This window comes from Thermobia domestica, chromosome 13 (assembly GCF_964235325.1).
Source record: "Thermobia domestica chromosome 13, izTheDome1.hap1.1, whole genome shotgun sequence".
Taxonomy (NCBI): domain Eukaryota; kingdom Metazoa; phylum Arthropoda; class Insecta; order Zygentoma; family Lepismatidae; genus Thermobia; species Thermobia domestica.
The window spans coordinates 84,730,005-84,753,182 of record NC_137466.1 but is presented as its reverse complement, the minus strand read 5'-3'; the positions used below and the strand labels follow the sequence as shown (position 1 = coordinate 84,753,182).

The following is a 23,178-nucleotide window of genomic DNA, read 5'->3' as shown; positions in this document are numbered from 1 at the left end:
TTCCAACAATGACTATGCACTGTAAGCATGGGAGCCGAGAGCCCTCCTCCCAAGTATGCTTGGTCCCCAAGGATCTGTATATATTTATTCGGAACAACTGGCAACGAAACAAACATACACGAATACCTTCCTCCGTTCCTCAAAAGTTATATAAAAGTCAGTGCTACTGACTGTAAAGTACTTTCATACACTAACCGGAAGTTGTGGAAATTTACGATTTCCAGTATTAACACTGATTGGCATAGTGAAAGAAAAAGAAAACTATAACTGTTAGTGAGAAGTAGTCTTTTGGTATGAATTCGTTTCCACAAGAGTAGATTTCATCTCCGACTTTATTCCTTCATTGTAACCGAGAGTGGTATAAATCTACTACCACTTCCGGTTCCAATATTGACTCCCACAGAGCGAAAACGGTAATAGGAGACGTTAAATGTTTAATTGATATGGATTCAGAATAACAAGAATAGATTTCCACTGAAACTGGAACTAATAAAAACTACTGCAACGTCCGGTTTCAGTTTTAATTTCTATACAATAACAATTCTGAAAGATACCAAGAAACTGTTTTTGATATGGATTTGAAGTTCAAAGAACAAGTTCCATTTCCTGCTGCTACCGTAAGTTATGGGTTTACAACTTCTGGTTTAAATGTGCATCATAGTAGCACAATGTGAAACGGAACGCTCCTGTAAGTTTTACACTTTCAAACTATGCTAGGCATAAATATTGGAAGGTTGTATAGAACAAGTCTCTATGTCCATCTGTCTGTCTGTCGACAGGTATACAAGCCAAAACAATATTAATATATACTAAAACTGCCACATCCGGTTTTTAAAATTGCATCCCTATAGTTTACAGATCCATTATGTCTGTTATGCTTTCATAATATGAAACAAAAACTCTCATATTTATATATATATATATATATATATATATATATATATATATATATATATATATATATATATATATAAATGAAAAATTCCCAGTAACTAGTGGGCTAAGACAAAATAGGAGGGATAGAAAGTATCCAGTATTCCTAGAGATTTTTCTCCTACAGTATAGATTCGTTACTATACAAAATTGGCCACAGATCTACAGTTTAAGGTGGAACCTGAACCATCGTAATGAGTTCAATAGTTTATCACCGGGAATTGAATCCGAAATCTCGTACATTAAAAGCATTCGGGCTAGCTACTAGACCAGCAGGAAGATCAGGAAGAGATAATGTTTGCCCTTATGGCACTGCCACTATAATTAAGTGTTTCTTGATCGTTTCAACTTTTATTGTATTCGGGCGAATTTTATTAATACTATTATTTTTAATAGGTAGCTATTTCGAAGAAAAGCTTTTGTAAAATAATACACTGGTATGCAAAACTTAACGATGAGATAGATTAAAAAAATAGCATAAAATATTGCGTAGTCGATGTAAATAAATGAAAACCCGACAGCATGTTGCCATAGGTATCCCTTCACCCATAGGGATCAAGATGCTGCATAGCGTGACCGTAGCGCCGAATGGGTTTGCTTTCTCAACACAAAGAAGCTGAATGAAAGAAATGAGACAGTGTGTGTCAGTCAGAGAGCTGTTAATGTGCATTGTGGTTGTTACTCACAATCAAATGACCTGGAGACAACGTTTGGGAAACATTATCCGGGGAAAAATAATTGAGAAACTGGAAGAATGACTAAGTGTGATGACTGTGAACCAAGAGTTTGATATTTCCCACAGCATTGCATATGAGGAGCATTCCTAACCACAGGTAATGCTGTGCAAAGGAGAGATGGTGGTCAGCCACTGTCAACTACAACAGAGAACGACCGCTACATTTTGAAACGGGAAAGAAGGAACACGTCAAATGGTGGGTGCAATTGCAAACCCACCTAAAAAGACTGCAAGTCATCCAGCCACACGCTTCACAATGGTACGTCGTCTGCATGGAAGGGGTCTCTTTCCCCGACAGAAATTACGTTGCATTCCGTTGCCACCCGCACATCGGCGGTACCGTTTGCAGTGGTCCCAAGAACATAAGGACTGGACTGAGGAGGAGTGGAATCGCATTCTCTTCTCCAATGAAAGCAGACTCAATTTGAGTAGTGATTCTGAACCTACACTCATCTACCAAGAGGTAGAAACATGCAATGAACTCAGGAACATTGTCGAATATGATCATTTTGATGGTCCTGTAATCTTGTGTGGGGAAGCATGATGCTACATGCGCATATCGACTTCTCAATTTTGGAGCGCAGTACACTCATCGGTCAACGTTATTGTGGCACTGTACTCATGCTCCATATGCGTCTTTTCAGAGATGGAGTCATCCCCCCCCCCATAATCTTATTTATAAATGATAGCACATAATCACATCAACACAACAGTTGGTGGAACTCTTGAAATGACATGATATTTTGCAAGTGGACTGACCTACCTGTTGACTTAAATCTCATCTAGCACGTTTGAAATGCTATGAAAAGACGTCTTGCAGCACGTCCAGGTGCACAAAGAACGATCCAGCAATTATCAACAGCGCTGATGGTGGAGTGAAACTCCATACTACATCAACTCAATAACAGCTTTGTGACCAGCATGGATACACGTTCCAGAGCATGAATCGCTATCCGTAGTGACACATACCTTCTTAAGGACCATTCACTCCTGTAATCTAAAGGGGATAGAGCATCATGAATCACAGTGCTTTCAGTGTAAGTTATTGCCTGTGAATAAAAGTGTCAGTTTTGTTCTTCTAATCGCGTTTTTTTATGTTGTTTCTTATATCCTACTGTAACACTATTTCCTATGTATTGTTCAAATCTCACCAATCTATGCCACTTGGGAATGCCACAGCATGCAAAACTTACTTTCGTCCTTATATTTTGCACACGAGGATAATACATTATGTTGTTTTTTAATTGAGAGTTATTTTTGTAGTGAAATTGTGAATGGCAAGATATTTTATTCTTCGAAATGTAAACATACCTTAACCCAGGTAAGTTCAGTTCCCAAGTTCTATGCAAGTAACCATGATTAACTGTGTGTTTGTGTGTATGTGTGTGTGTGTGTGCAAAGTTCATTATATCCTTTGTTCTCTATCTCAATCATTTTTATATTTTTCTTTTCTTACGTGTTGTGTTTTCCATTTTTTTGCGCTAGCCTCGTATTAAAAGAACTTTCAAGGCATCTATGCCTTTTTTATCTCCCTGTTCTTTTATCTTTTACTTTTACTTTTTCTATCTTGATTTTTTGTCCCTTTATTTTCTTAAATAATCGTTTCTTGCTTCTCTCCCTCTTTCTTTGGCTTTAATGAACTCCCCGTCGTTCACTCTTGTAAGTCTTCTTTCAAGGCCAACCCAAACACTTTTCGCAGCGTAAGTGCTGCTACACTCAATAATAATTGCAATGTACGTACTTTATGATGTTATAAGATGGTTTGTCATTTTGTATACCTATTTTACTATACAATTTTTAATTCATTCCTTAATTATCTCTCCAATGTACTAAAATAAATACGAAATATATTGTAATGTTTTATGCTTATCATTTTAATTCAGTATTGGAGCATATTTAAGTATTACACTATAGAGTAGGTGTTCTAAACCCGATATTTGTGTGCATTGTGGTGGTTCCGTAATAAGAATTGATGTAGTGATTTAACCAAAAAAAAAAAAAAAAAGGAGAGAAAGAGAGTATCAGCGATCATGTTTCCAATATTAAAATTATTTTGTTTATATATTTAAAAAAATAAACTGTTTAAGATTAGAACAAATAATAGATTTCTGATGCGCGCTGTCTGAATCTGATTATATTTATATATAGATAAAAAAAAAGTGTCCGAAAACTTATACAAAGGTTAGGAATGAGAGCTCTTGCTATAGAGCAGTGTTTCTCAAAGTGTGGGTCGCGACCCATTGGTGGATTGTGGGCCGTCTTTTGGTGGGTCGCAATAAGTTTTTCCTTTCAATTATGAAAATTTTATTTTGATGCAGAAACATATGTTGTGAACAAGGGCGGATCCAGGATTTTCTGAGGGTGGTGCACCATAACTACCAAAATAACCAGTATCATTGAAATTCTTCAAAGTGACATGTGACAATGTTCTTTACAGCTGACAACGCTGATGCATAGAACTGAGGGGGGGGAGTATTTTAAAGAGAGTCACAAGTGATATGCAGGAAAAATTGTTCTTCCCTTCTCTTGGCTTCTGTTTTCTTCCCTACTTGACAAATGTTATATTGCTTTGCTTGCTGAATCCTTTTCCTTGAACTTCCTCTTTCTTTTAAGCCCCAAACGGAAACATGATGGCAGAAAGTTTCGGAAAGTGTTGTTACTCTCACTACTAGCTTCTCATTTTAGATAGTGCATATTTGCAACGAAGGGAGTGCACATGCACCGGTGCACCTCCCCTAAATCCAGCACTGGTTGGGAAGTATTATTGAGAAAATAAAAATTGCAAGCGTTTGTTAACGAGTAAGTTATTACTCAGAGCCCTGCCCTGTTATATAGTTAGTAGAGATGCTGCGTTAGGATGGGAAGATAGTGGGTCAGTGAAAATCTGTCACGGGCTAGGATATTGCGTCAGGAGTAGTGTTAACTCTGTGCCTTTCTATGGAAAAACTTTAACCCACTTTGCGCAAGCGTTCAATTTTAAATGATACAGTTATTGAGAAAGAAATTTACTTTACACTTACTCGATCGTCACCTTCTGATATTCTCTTACCGACGAGGCCACTGTATTCATAAATTTACATCACAATTTAGTTTGAGATATTTACGATAGGCATAGCTAGAAGAAACCAACTAAATTTTGATTTACTAAAGTTTAAGCATCGAGATCTACTTTGTAACACTCGTGGTCACTCGAGGTTTTCGCAACATCCCCAAATAAATTGAAGGAACTGAAATTAGAGATATCATTTACAAAATTTAATTGCTTTGAAACATATACCATTACGTAGAATACGTCAATGTGTATTTGAATAAAAGTAGGTGGGCCACAACATACTTTTTATTATTTAATGTGGGTCACGGTAAAACAAGTTTGAGAACCTCTGCTATAGAGGGAAAACTAGTAGTAAAAAATATCTCCTGAAACATTTGTAACGATAAATCCTTTACTGATAACTTGCATTTTAAAATTTTGAATGTTTATAATCACATATGATTTTAAGAGCTTTCATTGTATTAATCACAACATTTCTTTCACATGCAGAATTTTCCAGATAAAAACATAATTGTGTAGGGGAAAAATATATAATATCCTACGCTCAGAATAGCCTATAAAGTCGTGAGTTCACCATATGCTTCTGGAGAGCTTTTGAGAGTTTCCGTTTGCTCTATAATTTGTAATTCCATCAATTATATATCATTATCTTTATTCTGCAGGCCATAAACAAAAATATTTCGTATTTTCCTTTACAAAATTCTCATGGCTATATGGTTAGTATACTTGGCTTCTGTGTTGGAGACCCGGGTTCTATCTTCAGGAGTACATGAGATTCGGATACCATGCTAAGCTGAAGTTCTATTTCGTGTTTAGCTTCGATTTTGAAACTGAATTGGTTGGTGTGTTGATTAGATTGGAGTTTAGAACTCCTTTCAGTACCGAGACTATAAGAGACGTGGATCTACAGTTTACAGTGGAAACCGAAGCACCACAACCTTCAAATATCAAGGTTATCCCACCAGGAATGGAAACCGCAATCCTGTTTACAAAAGATGTGTGTGCTAGCCACTAGAGTAGTAGGGATGACTGACCCTAAATCAAAATAAATAAACATATAAAATTCAGGATAGGTTATATGTGTCCATGTAATTAAGCATTAGAATTGCCTCTATTTACAGATGCATACAGTACATGACCGACCTTCCCCCTAGCTGTATTATTTTTATTAAGGTATCTATTTTATTCTTTTAACGATTTTCGTGAAACCTTTTCTTTTCATGCTTCCATGGATGGCAATTCTGCGACGGCTCGTGCTGATTAGCGAAGCGTAACAGCAATGTACCACGAAAACAGTGGCAGGCAGCTTGCTTTTAATAGCTTTCTTGTTACCCGACTCACACATTCAACAGGAAGAGTTTATTTCAATTAGGCATATCTACTGACATCCTAGATGTTAACATGATTATTCCTTTTCCTTTCTTTTTCTTGTTGAGTATTGACGAGGGACCGGAGAAGGAGGTAGGTTTCAAACTCAAGAGAATGAAACGAATACGAAATATTAGGTTCTAGTGTGATGAATACATAAGCGAAACGTAACGTGGTAGGCAAGTGCTCACAAATGGTTTGAGTACTTTCTTCACAGTTTCGCTTATGTTCATTATTCATTTACAACACATTTTCTTCCAGTTCATTACCGCGTTTCTATTTTTTTCTTCTCATTCGCGTTGTCTACTGAGTATAACCGTTTTACTCTTGCTTTCGTGTTCTTCTTTACACTTCTTTTCTCTTGTCCTCTTTCTTCACATCCTTTCAGCGTTCATGACCATATTTTTACGTGATCTATTATATTTATTGCATTTGTTGTGTCCTTTCTATGCAAGCTTTTGTCTATCTTACTCGCTTTATTTCGCTATATTTACAGTATTCTAGCATCTTAATATTTTTGTTCCAATCACAGTCTCTTGAGTTCACTACAGAATGTCTAATATAATAATTCGCTTCTTGAAATGAAAATTCTCGAATTGCCTCCATCAGTTTTCACTTCACCTCGCAGTATGTGTTCCTGCGATTTTCATGTTTTCCCTTCATAATTTTGCCATATTTACTAAATTTACCTTCACCCCTTCTTACTCTAGTAAATTTTACCCGCTTTAACCCATTAGGATCTTTTATTTGATTTATTGGGAACGCTTATTTGAAATGACTTCTTTATATCTCAGTTGACGTATATGCAAAGAGGGAAACAATCGATTAGGAAATACAAACACGATAAGGTGATACTGTCTTTTCTTAAGCAATTTATAGTATTAAAATGCGTAATTTTGTTTCTAAACTAGATTAATAATGAATCACTGTACAAACTGGTATTTTTTGAACCATCTTACACATTATTTTCTTCGTAAACAGCACTCAACTGCAGAATAAAACAACTTAATTTAAAGAGTAAGGAATTCGGGCTGGAAATGAATATAGAAAGGACGAAAGGATGTTCAAAACTTTGGAGGAGAGTAAAGGAGTGTGCAATTCTAGTTGAAAATGTGGAATTAGAGGATATGAATTCCTACGTTTACTTGAGGCAGGGAATTGTATGTATGAAAGCATTAAAGAACAATGAAACGGATTATTTAGCTCAGTTGAAGAACACTGGTAAAGACGTCAGAGATGAGAACACAAAATCAAAAAGTACCGTCTGCAGACGACAGCAAAGAATAGGAAGATATATGCTCTCATTTACTCTCAAAGATCATTGATTATGAAGATATTGACGAATATTATTATGGCAATAAAAGTTCTGAAAGCAGTGTGTCGTACATGTTGCAAGAAGAAATTACGATAGATGGATAAAAGTAATTTGACTTGGATGCCAAGAAGCAAAGAAAGACTATAGGAAACGGTTGGTTTGACGAAATCAAAAAGCGCTGTAAAATTTCAAATTTCATTCCAACATTGGGTTGACAATAGTTTATGCATATGTATATATATATTTCTGTATTTTAGGTTGCATACTTCCGTTATTTCTGTGGAGTAATGCAACCTACGGCGCAGAAACGTAGATATTATGAAAGAGCGACGAAGGACCAGGAGCATTCCAAATGTAAGTGTGGAGAAGACTAGAAAATTATGGATCGAACGAAAACTCAATAAGAAGCTATTAATGAAAGTTATGGAAAGAAGAGTAATATAGTGGAAATAGTTAGATAGAAAAAAAGAAACTGATTATGGCATTACTTGAGAAGAAATTATCCAGTTAGAAAAGATTGTATATGGTAGAAGATAAAAAGGAAGGAGAGGAAGAAAATTGTATGATAGAATAAGACAACAATTCTTAGTTGAAAACGAAGAGATTACGAGAATACCATGTTAAATGATTTTTTTTTTAAATTTGTGACAAATGACTTGTCAGTGATGCCAATATAATCATATAAATAAAGATGTGACGTATGTTGAGAAAATGAAAGAAGTGAGTTGCGTTCTACACTGTAAAATTATAGTATTTTCAAACTACGATTTAACATTGAAATCGGAAGTGCGACGGTGAATTCATACGAAACAAAAAAGTCGCTACTTGTTACCGTTTTTGCTCTAAGGATATCATAATTCAAAACCGGAAGTTGTGAAGATTTCTACAACTTCCGGTTTTTCTTAAAAAATACGGGCGGAAATATAAACTATTCTTGTGACACTAAACCATTGACATCATAAAAACCGCTTCTCGCTACCTATTACCGTTTTGCTTTATATTAATCAGCGTTGAAACCAGAAATTGAAGATTTTACCACTTCCGGTTTGAATAGACGGATAGAGGTTCAGATGGAAACATATTCAAGGGATCTGAATCCATATCAGAACGTAATTTCTCGCTATCTTACAATTTTTGCTCAGTGAAGGTCAATATTGAAACCGGATGTGGTATTATATTTCTACAACTTCTGTCTTTAGTAGAGAGATAAGGACAGGGGCGGATCCAGGACGGACTTCTGGGGGGGCGGTGGGTTGTAATACTGCTACTTAGAGCTACTTTTAAGAGCATCAAAAAATAAACTATATATTTTATTTATATATAAAATAAAAAAGTTTCCTCTTCTGGGGGGGGGCGATCGCCCCCCCTGGATCCACCCCTGGATAAGGATCGAGGTATCCTATTCTCGAGACGCTGAACTCATTTCCAGAAAATGATTGTCGCTATCAGTTACTGTTTTTGTTCTATCTTGATCAATGATGACTCAAAAAACGGCCGATTTCTGCCACTTCCACTTTGAGTCTAGGGTTAAAAGAGGAAGTGGAACGTATTCTTGGGACGTTGAATTCATATTAATAAACAGTTTCTGCTATCTCTGACCTTTTTTCTCTGATACCTGTCGACAGATAGACGAACGGACATATAAAACTTCCCATATTTATGCATAGAACAGTTTGAAAAGAATTCAAATGCTTAATCGCGATAAAGCCCCAGAATAAATAGTGACAGATACATTTCAAAACCCATTTCACTCTTACATCATATCACACTCCACTACTTTTAAATTCAACTTCAATCAGCCTTAAGGTCAATTTGTTGTCAATAAACCTTTATTGCATCGCTTGCGTAATTCAGAAGACAACAGAGATAATATCAGTGTAGATATCTAGGACGCAGTGATTTCCTAGAAACATGTTTAAAAAAAAGGAAGTGTATTAATTTCTAAGCTATAGTGTGGCATGTCTGAATTTTAATAAAAAGAGGAAAGTATAAAATAGGAGCAAATCTTAAGGCCTTAGGCAATTGCTCGTCTTTCATTGTAAGTTAATTATGGAACTCTTTTTATTATAAATCATTAGCTCTCTTTTGTATATACAATAAATGCATACACGTTTACATTTCATGGTGACGTATTGTATTTTCTGTATTCATTCAAAGTTACAAAGCGAAAGTTTCACGAAGTATCCAAAATTTTTCGCACCACTGTGTGTGTGTTATCTGTTTTACTTTCTGTACTGTGTATCTTTGTTTTATATCTTCGTTAACATATGTTTGCTGTTTTTCTTATAATCGTTTCTTGATTGTCTGCCAGGAATTAGTTATTTCAAAGATTTCAGTATTTTATGAACCAACAATCCTTTTAAAATTGTTCAGCGTAAATTTTGAAACACAGTCCATTGAGAATTTTATGCAATATTAAAGAAAAATGGGCAAAACTAAATTGCCTGTAGTACTTCCTTAGTTATTTTTGGGTTTAGTACATTTCGTCTCTTACAGTATTTAAAGCAAACAATAGTTTTGGCATTGGCTGAAGAATTGAACATAAATATGTTTTATTATATATTTTTCGTTGCAGGAGGTGATGATGTCCAGCAGCTGTGCGAAGCGGGCGAGGAGGAATTTTTAGAGATCATGGCTCTGGTAGGCATGGCTTCCAAACCTCTGCATGTTCGACGGCTGCAGAAGGCCTTACAAGAATGGGTCAGCAACCCAGGTAAGTCATATAAAATATTAATGTAACGTTTGTTTAAAGAAAATATAGATCCACGGTATAGTAATTCTGAAGAAAATTGCAGTAACTTTGTGCTACAATAAAACAGGCAACTACCCCAGCTTTCACAAATGTACTCAATCTTTCTCCCAGATTTGACAGTATCAGGATTTCCGCTAGGACTTGGTGATTGGGATGTTACTAAATTAGGTGTAACATTTTGTGTCAGGATACATCAAATTTTTGTCAAGAATTTGAACGCGTTAGAAATAGCCAACTCTCTCTGTAGCGATAGGTGTCTCTCTGTAGTTGATCGATTTCCTTGAGTCGTTTGTGGTTTTAGTTTTCCAGGGTTCGATTAACGATGGGACTCAACATATTCAGTATTGTGCTCACATTGTGAAACAGCATTCGAAAAGCTATTTGCATTAAGTTAACTCCATTTACAAATCGATAAATGTAGGAATTGAGGGAAAAGAAAGTTCAATATATGATTAACTTTAGGTTAGGTAGTATTGTTAGTGAAGATCTGAAATATGAATAGGAACTAAAAGGAAGAATGGCGAAAGAAACTTTTAGGGAAGAGAAAGAAGAAAATTAAAATTTTTGACGGTGGAAGGAGAAAATAAGGCCTTTAAACCAGTTAGGAACAAAATTTTTGACGAGGAAGACGAAAATGAGACTTTCAAACTAGTTAAGAATAAAACTTTATGTATAAAAAGTGCATAATATATACAAAAGCAACATTTTGTATCAGTACAGCACCATGAGAAGAAGACATGGATGAAGGGTTGGAGACCAGACCATTGAGAAATTACAAAAATATCAAATATATGATCTATGAAATAGCAAATAACTTGTGAAAAATGACCTAAAAATTGTGAAAATGATCATTAAAAATGTAACTGTAACTTTAAGAGAATACAACAAACATACCAAATGATGGGCATCATTTCCATGTTACCGAAAAAAATAAGGTAACGTCTTCAGTTGAAATATGTAATTTTGATTTTAAATGAAAAATAGCCATATAAAATATAAACTTAAACAATTTACAGATTAAGACAAATATAGCAAATTATTCAGCGTAAGACGCACTTATTTCCCGCATCTCGGCCTACTATGTAGCATGATATATTTCCATGTCCTATGCGTTACTGCAAAAACAAAGAAATAGTGCCTCCACGTAAATCGCGTTATTATTGTTTAGAATGAAAAATCAGAAAGTGAAATTCAGGGGCACATTTGAGGAAAGGACGACTTCCTAGGTACGCTGCCTCTTTCCGCCAAGATACAGACCTTCGAAAAGTAACAAATTTAAATCATTAAAAATATTACACACAAAAAATTAATTTTAGAAATTTTAATGAAAATGAAAACTTCAAGATTTTTTTTTTTTCATTTACTTTACACATAGTTACAGTACACCACCATTGTATTAACAACATAGAAACAAAGATTAATGTATGTAGTTCAGATCCTTTTTGTTTTGCTTGTAAATTGTCATCTTACTAGAAAATGTGTTTACCTTGGTGCAAAGTCTCGAACATATTGCCAAGATTAAAAGAATGACAAAAAAAAAAAAAATTTAAAATACCAAAACATACCAAAAATGACGAAAAAATTACTGAAACTTAAGAAAAATGACAAACAAAATTATATAAAATAAGAAAAAATGACCTAGAGGATGAAAATTGGTAAAATATGCAAATAAATAAATAAATAAATAAATAAATAAACTTTAAAATTATAATTTAAAAAAATATTCAGAACGAAGTGTAATATTGTGTGTATTGTGTCCGCGATACCAAAAAAATGATAACATGTCATCAACTTCCGCCCTTCCCCCTTGTTATGAATCTTAAGGCGGATTCCGTGCTGGCGGAATCTGACCACTCCCGTGCTGAATAGTTTCTATCGAGTCATGGTGAAGCTTATTAACATAAAATATTATGCTTTTGGTTAAGGTTTTAATAATATTGTGTAACTCCAATCCATTAGATTAAGAAAAAAATTAACAAAGTGCTAAAAATAACTTTAGTTCCCAACTCAGATTAAGGTTCCCAAACTGTTATTTCTCTCCTCCTGTGTTTTCACATCAAGACACTAGGTGATGCTCATGTGTTTTCCTTTGGGCTTCTTACGTAACACACTGGCTTCCTTCGGTTCTCTATGTTCCAGGATGTGGCCTAGGCTGTGGCTTCCAAAAGAATGAGAGAAGGAGGTAAAACGAAAAAAAAGCACATAGACGAAGAGAAAGTCTAGTAAAAAAAATAGGAGCGAAAGAAATAGAACACGAAAGTACAAGAGAGAGAGAAAGATAAGAAAGTCGAAGGACTCACATAGGACTTATCGATTTTTAACACCACGTGCCAACATTATTTTTTTATCCTCATTTATTTTCGTGTTTTTTTTCCTCTCCATCCTGCTATCTCGTTTTTCTTCTAGTGTGCAATATTTCTTTTTCCAACTGTGCTGGTGGGCATGCAGAACGGCCAGTGGGGTGGGAATGTTGTATTAGTTTTTCTGTGCGGTGTAGACTTTTTTCTGTTCTTTTCTTGAGCTGGTAGAAGTGGGTGGAGAACGGAGATGTCAGTCGATTTTCTTTTGTCTAATTTTTTTTCTAAACTCTCTACTCAGTTCCTCCTGGATGGAGGCCAAACACACGATGGATTTTTTTTACTTGTCTTTTTTATATTTTTTTCTCTTCTTCCTATGTGATTTTTTTTTCATTCGTTTCTTCAGGCTCTGCAAAACTGTAGGACGAAAGAAACTCAAACAATCTTTCACTGCACTGCAAAATTCACCTCTGAAATTATTTCTCTCCATGAAAGGAGGGAGGAAGGAAAGTACGGTGTAACAATGGGAGGTAGAAATTTATATATTGATCCTGCGTGTGCGATGCCTAAAATAGTGAACTAAAGAATATTGCTGAAAAGTTACATTTCCTAGATATTTCTAAAACTTGTATTGCAGTATCGATTTTAAGAATGTCAGTCAGTATAAATGAAATCATTATAAAAACGAAGTGGAAGGAAGGGGGTACGTAGGTGAATGTTTCTCATTTCGCCATCAGAATGATCTGTGTTCAAAACTCCCGGGAGACCAAAGATTTTACAAGTTTTCCGATCTTATTTTCATTAGCGGCTGGAATAGTCTCTTTCCCATCCTTTTGTTATTATTGAAAATGAAATGAAACCTTTCACTGTTTACGTTCCACGGTTATGCCAGCTAAAGGAGACGGTGATGGAGGAGAAATGAATAAAGATGCAGGAATGAATAAAGGGGGAGGAAACAGGAGAACCCTGAGAAAACCTACTAACATGGTGTTTGTCCACCATAATGCTCGCTTGGCTCGAGCAGGGATCAACCCAGGGTCCCCAAGCATCAGAGGTGAACGCTCTACCACTGAGCCACTGTACCTTCTCTTTATTATTTGGGATGAAAAATGTTTTCTACATTTGAAAAAAAAAAGTGTACGGTGTCGGATGTCATGCATGTACTTGAAGTTAAGTTGGCTCGTCTAGTGCAGTTATTGTTTAAAATTATACTTTTAAGATATCTTGGTGAAATAAGTTACTTATGTCATCTTATCGTAGGTAATTTAAAATATACTATATATGCAATTAAACATTTAAATGAAATCTATAGCTTAAGAACCTGCCTTATTAAAAATAATAAAAAAAAATTACAATTTTTCCTTTGCTTGTTTATTCATAAGTGGAAGAAGATAATGAAATACAACTTACCACAATCATAAATAACGTTATTCCAGAACAGAAAATATGAACCTGAAAAATTTTCAGCGTTGCCATCCATAGAAATTACAGTGTTGCCAGAATAACAATTTTCCCCCCAAATCTAAGTTAAGGCAACGACTAGAGGAACGAACTCAACTGCGTTTGATTATGTATCATGGTGTTTTGTTAAGCTGTGAACTACTTTTTAAATCACATTATTATTTAATTTTAAGAACTGTATGTTAAAACTGTTTTGTTTATTTCAAACTAAATAATTCTATTATTTAAAAAATAGTTCACAAAATACCAAAACAACATGATACGTAATCAAATGTAGTTGAGTTTGTTTCTCTAGTCGCTGCCTTAACTTAGATTTTGGGGGAAATGTTATTCTCACTGTAATTTCTATGGGTGGTGGGGCCGCGGTGGCTCAATGGTAGAGCGTTCCCCTCTGGTGCTTGGAGTCCCGGGTTCGATCCCAGCTCCCGCCAAGTGAACGTTGTGGTGGATGAACACCCTATGCGTGGGTTTCCTCGGGATTCTCCCGTTTCCTCCCACTTTCTTCATTCCACCATTTCATTCATTTCTCATCATCGCCGTCTCCTTTAGCCTAACCGGCATAAGCGTAGAAAGTAAAACTCAAAGATTTCATTTCATTTCATTTTTCTATGGGTGGCAACACTGAAAATTTTTCAGGTTCATATTTTCTTGGTAAGTTGCATTTCATTTTCTTCTTTCACTTATGAATTAACAAGTAAAAGAAAAATGGTACATTTTGTATTATTTTTAGTAAGGCAGGCTCTTAAGTAATCTCCCAACAGTGAACTTTATTGCTGTTCGCTCAATCGTAAGAAAAATAATGTGTTCTTACAAGAAATTTTTCAACTCACTTTAGAAATATTCATATTCTATTGTACGAATAAATTATTTTGAAATTCACTACTAGAATTGAGCCACCCTAATAGTCATGATCAGTGGCGTATTTACGATTTTCTTTCGGGGAGGGGCTTTGCTAACTTTGGGGGGGGAAGCTTTGCCTGAAAATGTGAAAATTCTGCAAGATATTTCATATACTTTACTATTGTAAATAAGATTTCGGGGGGGATTAAGCCCGAAACCCTCCCTTAATACGCCACTGGTCATCATAATTTTTGTAGCTGTATCAAGAATCGAATCCCGCGGCTATGAACAGGAAACGTGTGAGCCAGATATGACCGCATTTGTATTTAATATACGGTTTTCGTCGGTGTATACTCTAAGCAAGGGCAGTTCTGTGGAATATTATATAGCCCTACCAGTTGAAATGTCCGGTATTCGCACCAGAAGAATAAGCTTATGGAAAATGTTTGAAAATTATACATTATTTGAATCTCCTTTTCCCTCTCCTTTAGCCTAATGGGAATAACCGCGAGACGTTAAACTAAACGAAAAATCATCTCCTCGTTTCGATGCTAGAATTCAACAATAATTCATTCCAATGGTTCAGTAGTATATTCCTGTTATCAATAAATGTAAGGGTGCAGAATTTGCTCTTTGACACGCCTTCTGTTTTCTAAGTGTTGTTAAGGAATAAAATAAAATAAAATAAATGAAAACATGGCACCCATTGTTTAAATTGTAACATTATACATATTGCTTTGACTTAATATTAGAAAGATAAAGGAAAGCGGACATTTTCTGTTCCATTACCTATATCCTATCAAAATAACAAAATACCGTATTGGTGTTTACTCTCGTGTTACCTGTAATGATGCAGTTAATAAAATTACACGGTAAGTTTAGTTTCTCACTATACGTACGTACTTTTGAGAGAAGGCAATTACTCTTTAACGGTGCGTGAACATTGAAGAAAAAAAGAAAAGAAGATAACAACAAACTTTATGATGAAGGATAAAAAAAAAGTAGTTAGGTCTTGGCTGTCTTACAACTAATCAGACCGGTGTTAATTACCAGATGTATCTTTAAGTATTTATTACTTAGCTGATCTTTTTGTGTGGTCGGTTTGTATCTTCAACTTGCCGCTCCATTTGTTATTACTTCCATTACGATTACATCGTTTCAATAAATAAATAAATAATAACCATTCCCAAGACGTTTTGTGAGTGTTTTTGAGCTCCAGCTTTCCACTTTTTTGAATGTTTAATTTCTCTTAATAACTTCTTGCTTTCTCCAGGGCAAGGAAAAGACAGGGAGATAAACGAGATACAACAGGATCAGTTATTCAGCCATCTTGCTACAGATGTCATCTTTGTTTAAAAAAAAGTAAATAAATAAATAAAACTAATAATAATTCAGTGGTATGTTTATTTATTTATTTATTGGAGATTAGCGTCCCTTTTCAGCACTGAGGCTATATTAGACGTGGACCTACAATTTAAGGTGAAATCCAAACAATCATAATGCGTTCAATGCTCTCCCACCTGGAAACGAACCCGAGAATACGTGCACCACAGGCGCACGCATTGGCCACTAGATTAGTGGGGAGCGCTGATTTAGTAATCTGTACAAGGTTGTTGAAATGAAGAATCAATTGAGAAAAATAAACGTAATAAAAATCTTTACAACATGTCTACATTAAAAATAAAATAGTTTTCCTCATTTATGAAAAGGAGTGGTAACAGGCATGCGGGCACGAATTTATTTGGGGTGGGGGTCCAAAACTTTTCGAGGGTCTAAATTCAATATGATCATAAATTGTATTAAAATATGTAAAATCAACCCTAAATTTACAGAAAAGAAGGATTTTGGGGGAGTCCACACCCCGAGGATGCACCCTTTGCGTACATCCCTGATACGAACAAAATAACTATTCTTTAAAAATCTGTTAAATGCTGATTATTTTATTCTAATGACACGATCTTTTTTTTCTTGATCGTCTATGTAACCTGCTTTTGGTTTCCCATATCTATAGTTTGCATCGACCTTTTGCTCTTGCGCGGATTAAAATACGATTGTTTTTGAAAAACTGCAATTATTTTTTTTATTTTGAAAAATATACACCATTCCGTAAATACGGTGTAGTTATAATTAGCTGTCGCACGTAGTGAATGTATATAGTGACTTATTTTTATATGATTATTTTTACATTTATATATTCCTTATATAATAACTAAAATTCGAATCAAGCATACGTTGGTAATCTGCATGTCATAAAAGCTACGCAAAAAATGTTTAAGAGAAAACAACTTCTTAGTACGAATCTCCGGAGGACTCAAGCTGGCGATTTTCAGTTGGAGGATGTCTCTGTGATCGAAGGCACTGTAGTCTAATGGTTAGAGTGTTGCATTCCGTCCATGTGGTTTCAGGTTCGATTCCCAATCAATGCTTTCCAATTTTCGGCGTCCATCCAGCGTTGTGAGGAAAACTGGGGAGTGATGTGACGTCACTAGGTCTAGACTAGAAAGATCTTGATATGCCTGTTAGAGACAGGGCGACGCAGTGCGCTGACTACGTGTTCTTTGCTAGACTTGACGTAGTTCGTCCGGTCGCTAATAGATGGCGTCGTAGCGGCTCTGGCTCACAAAAAGGGCTGTTTTAGGATGGGCAAAACCGGTTTTTATAAAAACCGAAACCCGAAAAACCGACATTTCGGTTTTCTCCATAACCGGTTCGGTTTTTCACCGAAACCGGTTTCGGTTTTCTTCAAAACCGGGTCGATTTTCACCGAAACTGGTTTCGGTGAAAAGTTTTCGAAAACACATAAAACTATTTCTGTGGAAATGGATTCGGTTTCCGGAGAACAACGAAACACCATTCTGGTCAGAAATAGAACAAATTTTGGAAAAAAACGGAATCGGTTTTGAAGAAAACCGAAACCGAATCAGGTGAAAAACCGAACCGGTTTCGGAGAAAACTGAACCGGTTTTTAAGAAAACCGAAACCGGTTTCGGTGAAAAACCGAAAACTGAAAAACCGGTTTTTTGTGCCCACCATTAGTTTAGATATGTGTGTGTGTGGTCAGTACATCGAAATCCCACCAGCATACTGTCTTGATTTATTTATTTCTTAACTCAAATAAAGCTCCCCGATTTCCTTACGATGCTAGGTTAGTACGCAAATATTTTTGGTCCAATCGGGAACCGAACCCGGGATTTCGCCTATCAAAAACACATACGCTAAACATGCAGCTATGCAGATGTTGAACAAGAAATGAATCTGCATAATATAATTAAAAGTTTGTTCAGCTCTTAGATAGTTCGCCATGCTATCGTAGTAAGTAACTCTCTTTAGACATTTAAGTTATATAACACTTTTTTAAAATGAATTTCAATTTACTCGAACGTCGTTTTCCTTGTAAAGAAACAAGCTCTATATTGCATTACTCTTGTCTTTCCCTTCTAATATGTATAGTAGTTACGTATAATTATAATTATAATTATAATTATAATTATAATTATAATATGTAACCCGGTTGTACTGGACATGTACGGGTATACTGCTTTCGATATAATTGTAATTACTTTGTTTGTTTTCATATCTCCTTTACCTTTGATAATAGATTTTAAAATATGTGATGTTATTGAGGCGCAGTACCAACAAATAATTCTACATTCATTGTTTATAATATTTTATTACTATTTTAAACCTTAATAATTATTTTTGTGTCTGTTATGATACTGTTTTATCTAAGAGCATAAACCACGAGACACAATACTTACCTATATTTTATTCCACTAATCTAGAAATTAATTACTTTTACTTATTGTAGTCTACTTGTTACTATTTCGTTTTGTCGTTCGTTTACGCAATGTTAATCCCACAAAAGTGAAAAAAAAGAAGTAAAATATAAAACTAAAGATTCTAGTATTGGTATTTTTGTGATATATTCTTTTCCCCGAAAAAACGTGCATGATATTTTTAGCGCACGTTGAGAGGTGGGGATGTGGTAACCCAGTGATAGAGCGTTCACTTCTGGAGTGTGGGATCCCTAGTTCGACTCTCGCTTGTTCCAAGTGGGCTTTCAGGTGGACAAACACCGTGTAGGTGAGTTTTCCCTGGCGTTTCCTCTTTCCATCCACTTTCTTAATTCCGCCATTTCATTCAATCTCATCATCACTGCCTCCTAAAGCCTACACAGTATAAACGTGGAACGTAAAACTGAAAGAGTTGATTAAATATTTTTAGTATCCTATTTCATCGTTGGTTCTATATGAGAAACTGATCCTAAGTTTATATAAAACACATGGTTCTGTACCTGACTACCAGACCTGGGAGTACGCGTTAAAAAAAAAAAAAAAAAAAAGTTATTTACTTGGATACTCGAGACGGTGAAGTAACGCCGTGTGCATGGGTTTTCTCGGGGTTCTCCAGTTTTCTCTCATTTTTTCTTCATTCCACCATTTCATTCATTATTATCGTCACCACCATCTCCCTTAGCCTCGATGCAAAATTGTGAGACAAATAACTAAATATTTCATTTCATTTTATCTGGAAAAATCTATCAAAAATCATATAATTGATTATATAGAAACGGGATTATTTACCAAGTGAGGCATCTAGCGTTTACAATAATGATTAATTTTGATTTGATTTGATTTTCAGTTTAGAGTTCCTTTCAGTAGTGAGGCTATATGAGACGCGAACTACAGCTTTATGTAAGATCCGAACCACATAACCTCCCTCCGGGAATCGAATCCGGGTTTCCCATGCCAAAGATTCGTACGCTAACCGCGTAACCATGAGAAAGCTCATAATAATTACTAAGAACATTTAAGTACTTTATCTTAGATGCTTATACAACCCGTTTTTCTTAAATCTTTTGAAGTTTGCATATTAGTATTACAGACATATTTTTGCTTTATAAAAAGAATATGCAAGATGTGAGTCACACATAATTTAATAATTTTTCATAAACTTCCGTGTAATATGATAATTGATACGAGAAATACCTGTAATGTCTTCGTCAAATCTCTTTTATTATCAACTTCTTTATAGCCACTGTGTCCGATTTCGATCTTAAAACGTGGAAATTATTTTTAAAAAAATACATGGTGGGAGCTATTTACAATTGTCTAGATTCAGCGCATGTCTGATGACGATGTCTTAGTTTACCTTTCTTCTTTATTTTCTCTACAAAAAGAGAGGATAGAAGAATTTAAAAAAAAAAATCTTTTGGTCAACTTATTTTATTGTTTTCTGTGTCGTAACGATTTCCGGGGTTGTTTATTCCTTGTTCTTTTTTTTTTCCTTTCTTTTATCGATCTTTTTTGAAAGAGGAAGTTTGTACATCAACATTTTTGGTTTGTTTATAAAAATACAACACAGAGGTTGAAAAAAAAAAGGGGAAAGCGGTAACTACGGAGGAACGTTACTGGCAGAAACCCCCTTTTCCCTCCGTGCAAAGAAGGAGAAAAATTTAAAAAGAATTTGCCCGAAAGAATAATGAAAAGAAAAGGGAACTTTTAAGTCGGAATCCTTGCTTTTTGGAGATATAAAACACATTGAAATTCATCCAGCTTATCTTCAGCTTGTATATGACGTCATAAAAATAGACCTGGAGGAGCTTGAAAGAGGCCATTTTGTTGTCGTCTGGGAACTTTTCCCATTTCAGTGTCTTTTATGAAGAACTTGTCTGGGGCGGCCGTCGTCACGTGCTCCGCGTACGTCGTCGTCGTGAGTCGACTGACTATACGACACGCTCTCGCTCGTTGTGTGGTGTGTGATGTGACTGACTGTCTGAGGGAGAGAGACTTGACTGTTTGCTAGATGGCGCTGGCATCACATACAAACAAGAACACTTTTTTTTTGTGCCACAAACGTGAATAAACATCTTTTAGGTGATATATATTTCTTTCCTTTCCCTTCCCACTCCGATTATTATACTCTTTCTAGATCTATAATTCGAAACAAACGTACCCACCTTATTTGTATCAAAATAATGTTATCCTCTCATTGCACTGTACAGAACAGACAGGAATTGTGAAGTAGTGACGAAAGACGAATAGTAGTAATGTGGCCATGTGGGTATGATGAAGAATGGAGAAAATTAATTGGATGAAACGAAACAAAAAAAAAAAAAAACATTGCGAAAGTACTGACAAAATTTGGCGCGAAGTGTGGCCTTTGAAGGAAGTGACATCGAAAATAAATGAAAAGTACACCATGATACTTATTTCCCGTTGCCCATGTTTGCAGCAGATAATCCAATGAAACTTTCATATGTTAAAGTATTACGTAAGTCAATACGAAAAACCATATTATAAGATGCGCTTATCACATAACACAAGTGGCCAAGTGTTCAGCGTAGTTGGACTGCATACCAAAGGTCTTACACTTTTGGTTGTAAAAAAATCTTATTCTTATACAAAGTGCTACGTTATTTTGTTCGTATAACAGACAAGAAGTCATAGTTAAAGTCTGAAAATAGTTAAAGTCTGAACCTTATATTTTAAAAATAGTTCTTGGGATAGATAAACTATTTATTTAAATTAAATTTTCATCTTAAGGGCACGTGATTCAGGGTCCCTGGTAGTTTTTTTTTTTTTTTTTTTTTTTTAATTTACATCTTCCACTGTCAGATCAAGACCGTTAGTTTCGACCAATGTACTGCTGAAGGTTATTCCTATGGGATCGATAATTTTAATAACAATTCTATATCTAGTCTACGAGACAGTCGTTGGGTAGCTGTTCTTATGTTGAATGGCAAGAACTTGCAGTGCATGATTTTTTTTTTTTTTTTAAATTTCTATTAACCCACTCGATTATGAGTAGAAAATAATCCTGAAAACTTCAAAGACGTAAACCATTATTAATACACTAGAATATCTATTTTCCTCTTGACATTCCACCAGCACCCATAAATAAATTTATGATGTAATAATTATTATAAAACTGGACCTTTCTTATACTATAGATGTAAAATATCACATTCTTGTTGCCCCATTCCATCCACGACTCGTTTGTTCTGTTGTTGATTGTTGCTTTTGATGGTAGCCCATTTCCCCACTCCTCTGGTTTTTAGTATTATTATTGTTATTATTATTTCTATCTGTTCCTTGCTTTGATATACACTGCAGCTTGAGTAAGGCAAGGACGAGACTCCCAGCTGTTTAAGTATTCCGGACGGCAGTTGGGAACTTCTTACGTGAGGCGATTTTTTAAAGGAAAAAACTTGCTTTACGTAACTTCGCTACATTACGAGTAAGAGTGTTTCGATGCTACATCCGAAAACTAATAGCAAGGACCTGAAACATGAATGGATATCTTCTTTTTCTCACTTTGAGTTGAATAAGCAAATTTTACAGTTCTATTATTAACGTTTAAAGAAAAAGTCCAAAGATAAAAAAGATATAGGAAACAATAGATCTCATTAAACAACACATAATGATGTTGGTAGGTGTATAGTAGCCTCATGCGCAGTTTTTGAGAAAATGCAGAATAAAATATTAAACCTAAAATTAATGCTATACAATAACCACGCCATCTAATAAGATGGAATTGATACTAAAGTATGCACTATTCATGTTTTGTGTTATTATTATCACGACACTAGCAAAAAGACAGTATGGTTTATAAAATATAACCCAAAACTAAACTGCAAAAAATAAGATAGTATTTAATTATTTTAAAATAAATTTTGTCGAGAAAATGGGTTAAACAGTACTCAATAAAACTTTTCTAAAGGTACGAACCTATTTTTAAAAATTAAAATGCAGAAAACAATAAAAACGTTAAAAAAAGCTAATAATAATAATAATAATAATAATAATAATAATAATAATAATAATAATAATAATAATAATAATAATAATAATAATAATAATAAAACAAAAGCAGACAATTTATTATTATTATGATCTAAATAAATTGTTTTCTGCTTTTAGGCGCCTTATTATTATTATTATTATTATTATTATTATTATTATTATTATTATTATTATTATTATTATTATTATTATTATTATTATCTGCTTTTTAATTCTTTTATTATTTTCTGCTTTTAAATGCCTTTTTGAAGTCGGTTACTTTTCTTTGAAATGTTTTAATTTTGCCATTAGTTGTTTAGTTAGATACCTAAACTAAAAGTAGGGTACTAACTTCCTATCAAATAGCCTTCTCTACGAAACACACTCGAACGAATACGTAATAATAAATTATTATCAAAATTATTGACTTTTTAAAAAAATATAGTTAAGAATCTACCTTGAGAATAGCTTATTACGTTAGTGCAAAACCACATCAAAATATCAGGTAGACTAAAAAGTAGTAAGCTCTTTCCGCACGAGATGGCATTAGTGTCCCAAATTGCAAAGTATTTAAATCTCAAAGGGTCCGGCATATCATCATGTCATTTGACAGCTAACAGTTGAAGCTAGTAGATGTTTA

At 34.7% G+C, this 23,178-nt stretch overlaps 1 protein-coding gene across 6 annotated transcripts in view; it reads left to right on the top strand.

The window, feature by feature from the left end:
- The window catches only part of nab (NGFI-A-binding protein homolog), a 287,733-nt gene that overhangs the window by 138,171 nt on the left and 126,384 nt on the right, over positions 1-23,178 (top strand). For all 6 annotated transcript variants that reach the window (XM_081735999.1, XM_081735998.1, XM_081735996.1 and 3 more), the window contains exon 3: positions 9,980-10,117. In XM_081735999.1, coding sequence (XP_081592125.1) covers positions 9,980-10,117 — 138 coding nt within the window. The remainder of the gene's footprint in view (positions 1-9,979; positions 10,118-23,178) is intronic.